The sequence below is a fragment of the Verticillium alfalfae genome, genomic scaffold (genome assembly GCF_000150825.1).
Source record: "Verticillium alfalfae VaMs.102 supercont1.6 genomic scaffold, whole genome shotgun sequence".
NCBI lineage: Eukaryota > Fungi > Ascomycota > Sordariomycetes > Glomerellales > Plectosphaerellaceae > Verticillium > Verticillium alfalfae.
The window spans coordinates 316,831-319,638 of NW_003315033.1; the positions used below are offsets into that span (position 1 = coordinate 316,831).

The 2,808-nt window shown below is 60.9% G+C and overlaps 2 protein-coding genes across 2 annotated transcripts in view; both read left to right on the forward strand.

Moving 5' to 3' along the window:
• VDBG_05187 (transport protein SEC31) overlaps nt 1-882 on the forward strand; it is a gene marked incomplete at both ends in the record, with an annotated part of 3,894 nt that extends 3,012 nt beyond the window's left edge. The window contains 3 exons of the mRNA XM_003004028.1: nt 68-596; nt 664-786; nt 838-882. Coding sequence (XP_003004074.1) covers nt 68-596; nt 664-786; nt 838-882 — 697 coding nt within the window. The remainder of the gene's footprint in view (nt 1-67; nt 597-663; nt 787-837) is intronic.
• A 446-nt stretch (nt 883-1,328) lies between these two features.
• VDBG_05188 (conserved hypothetical protein) lies at nt 1,329-2,461 on the forward strand (the record flags this gene model as incomplete). Its single annotated transcript, XM_003004029.1, has 2 exons — nt 1,329-1,473; nt 1,551-2,461. 2 exons carry the CDS (start codon nt 1,329-1,331, stop codon nt 2,459-2,461), a joined length of 1,056 nt encoding a protein of 351 aa, XP_003004075.1.
• Between the last annotated feature and the right edge of the window lie 347 nt (nt 2,462-2,808).

Genomic DNA, 2,808 nt, shown 5'->3' on the forward strand with positions numbered 1-2,808 from the left:
TCCAGGGGCCACCGAAGGCCCACGTCGTTCTGCCAGCAAATGTTTATGCTCCCTCAACAACCTCCAGCCTGGCTTCTGTTGCCGCACCCCGCAGAATTCCTCAGATGCCCCCCCCGCACCCGCTTCGGCCCTATGGGTGCTCCCTCCCTGGCGGAGCACCTCCTTCCAACCGGTATGCGCCTAGCCCCGCAGCGCAGCAGACGAACCAGCCTCCCCAGGGACCAGTGCCCTCGGCAGGGCCCCCTCTGGGCAGCGCACCGCCCCCAAGGAACCCGTACGCGCCACCGCCATCTGCGGGAACCCCTCAAAGCCAGTACGCGCCTTCGCCCTACCAGGCGCCTCCGCAGGCATCCGGTCCGCCCCCGACGGGCCCTCCCCCCGGTGGTCCGCCCCCTTCAGCAGGACCTCCTCCCGGTGGACCGCCTGCGGGCGCCAGGCCGACGCCTCCTCCGCCCAGAGCCTCAGCACCCCCCGCGGCGAGGCATCCCGCCGACGACCGCAGTCACGTCCCGGCTAATGCACAGCGCCTAGTTGAGGTGTTCAGCTCGGATATGCAAAGGGTCGCTAGCAAGGCGCCAGCGTCGTTCGGGCCTCAGGTTAAGGACACGCAGAAGCGTCTCAACCTTTTTGTTTGACCACCTCAACAACCAAGAACTGGTGCAGCCTGATACGATTGAGAAGCTCAACCAGATCGCCGAGGCTCTTCAAGCGAGGGACTACGACGGGGCGCAGGCCCTGCAGGTGGAAGTTCAGCGTGAGAAGACGACGGAGTGCGGCAACTGGATGGTACGTTTGTTTCCTGATTGAACTTTTGCTACGCAAACTAACTTCTCTTAGGTCGGTGTCAAGCGACTGATCAGCATGAGCAAGGCTACGCCTTGATTTGACGAAGTTGACGAGCAAAAGTGTTAATGCAAGCTCTGCAGCGAGGGTGATCTTGCGCCTGCGCAACACCGAAGGGTTTGGTGGAGGCCGGTCGGTGAAGCAAGCAATATACATGGTGTAGCCTTGAACGTCATGAACAACTGTTTATTCTGAGAAAATCATGAGAAACGAGTGACCGTTTTGTGTGAACATTCTGTCAATAATGGATAGAACGCATGCCCAAGACTCGAGTCCTTTTGTAATAGAGAATAAAGAGGGAGGGTTCAATTCACTGTTCCAAGGGGGGTGAAAGCGATAAGATAAGTATGGACCCCTGTCACATTTGGAGGCCACTCGCTCCTTGCTCTCGTCCACAAAACGTCACTCGGCCACTCCCACCATTTGACTTGGTCGTTTGGCCATCGTCGACAAGTGCTGTTTCCCTCCCCACGATCACGACCAAAATGACCGAACTCACACCTGAGGATGCTGCTGCTCAGCGAGCCTCCGAGCAAGCTCGTTTGCGCAAGGAACGCCGGGAAGCAAAGATCAAGGCCGGAGGTGCATCACGGCTCGACAAGATCACTGGCCTAGGCGGCCGCGCACCAGGTATGTACCATGAACACTGAGCTCGTCTCGATCATATCATGGATGTCTTTGATCGCTGACAACATCATGATCCGCAGACTCTTCGGCAACTTCATCACCAGCGCCTTCAGCCACGGCGTCACCCGCCCCCACAAAGCAAGCAGCCGCGCCGCCGCCGCCACCTCCTGCCTCCTCCTCCGCCGCCGATCACGCCGACCCCGACGAGGTTGACATCTCGCAGCACTACTACGAGCCCAGTGCGACGCAGCGCATTCCGCCCCGCGCAGGTCCCGGCGCCGGCTCCAACCCCAACGACCTCTCCGAGGCCCAGCTCCGCCAGATGATGCTCGGCTTCGAGCGTCCGCCCGCCGGCGGCGAAGCACCGCCCACCGACTTTCAAAACGCCTTTGCCGCCATGGGCGCCGCCGGTGACGAGGACCCCATGATGAAGATGCTCTCGCAGATGATGGCGGGCGGCGGCCTCCCTGGTGCCGCCGACGGCAGTCCCTTCCCGCCGGGCTTCCCAGGCTTTCCAGGCATGCCGGGCGCCGCCGGCCAGCAGGCGCAGGCGCAGGCGTCGTCGTCTTCGGCAGACTATCTCTGGCGCGTGCTCCACGCCGTCTTCGCCCTGACGCTGGGCCTCTACATTGTCGCGACGACGCACTTTACGGGCGCCAAGGCGCAGCGCGAGCGCACGGCGCTGGCCCTCACGTACCCGACGGCCAGCGACGACGTCGTCGGCGAGGTCAACCGCATGGAGGAGGGCAGGGAGGTCTTCTTCTGGATGTTCGCCACGGCCGAGGCCCTGCTCATCACGACGAGGATGTTCCTGCTGAAGGGCCGGCCTGCCGAGGCCGGCATCGCCTGGACCGTTGCTGCTTTTCTGCCGGGCCCGTGGAGGGGCTGGGTCGAGACGGCGCTGCGGTACGGCAATGTTTTCGCTAGCGTGAGGAGGGACATTCTCGTCTGCGTCTTTGTGCTCGGTGTCGTTGCTTGGGTGAAGGGATAGCTGTCCGAAGTCCGAAGTGGGTGGCAAGGGGAAGGGGGAATACACGTGGCTAATGAGAGCCCCCTTGATCACTGGACTCGAGAATCCCGAACACTCAGTTGACATGCGTTGAGACTATCGATATCCTACATTGATCTAATCCGGTGCGAGTGAAATTGAGCCGGCCTGAGAAGGATGCATCGGATCTAGCCAGAACAGTGACACCCCACCTCCAGACGTCTCCTGGCAACGGGACCAGCCTCAGCTTTGCTCAGCCTATAATCGAAGCAAGCCCCCCTAAGCTTCGCCAACAGACCTTTTCCAGGAATAAATAAATAAATAAAAAAAAGGCGAAGAAGAATACAGTG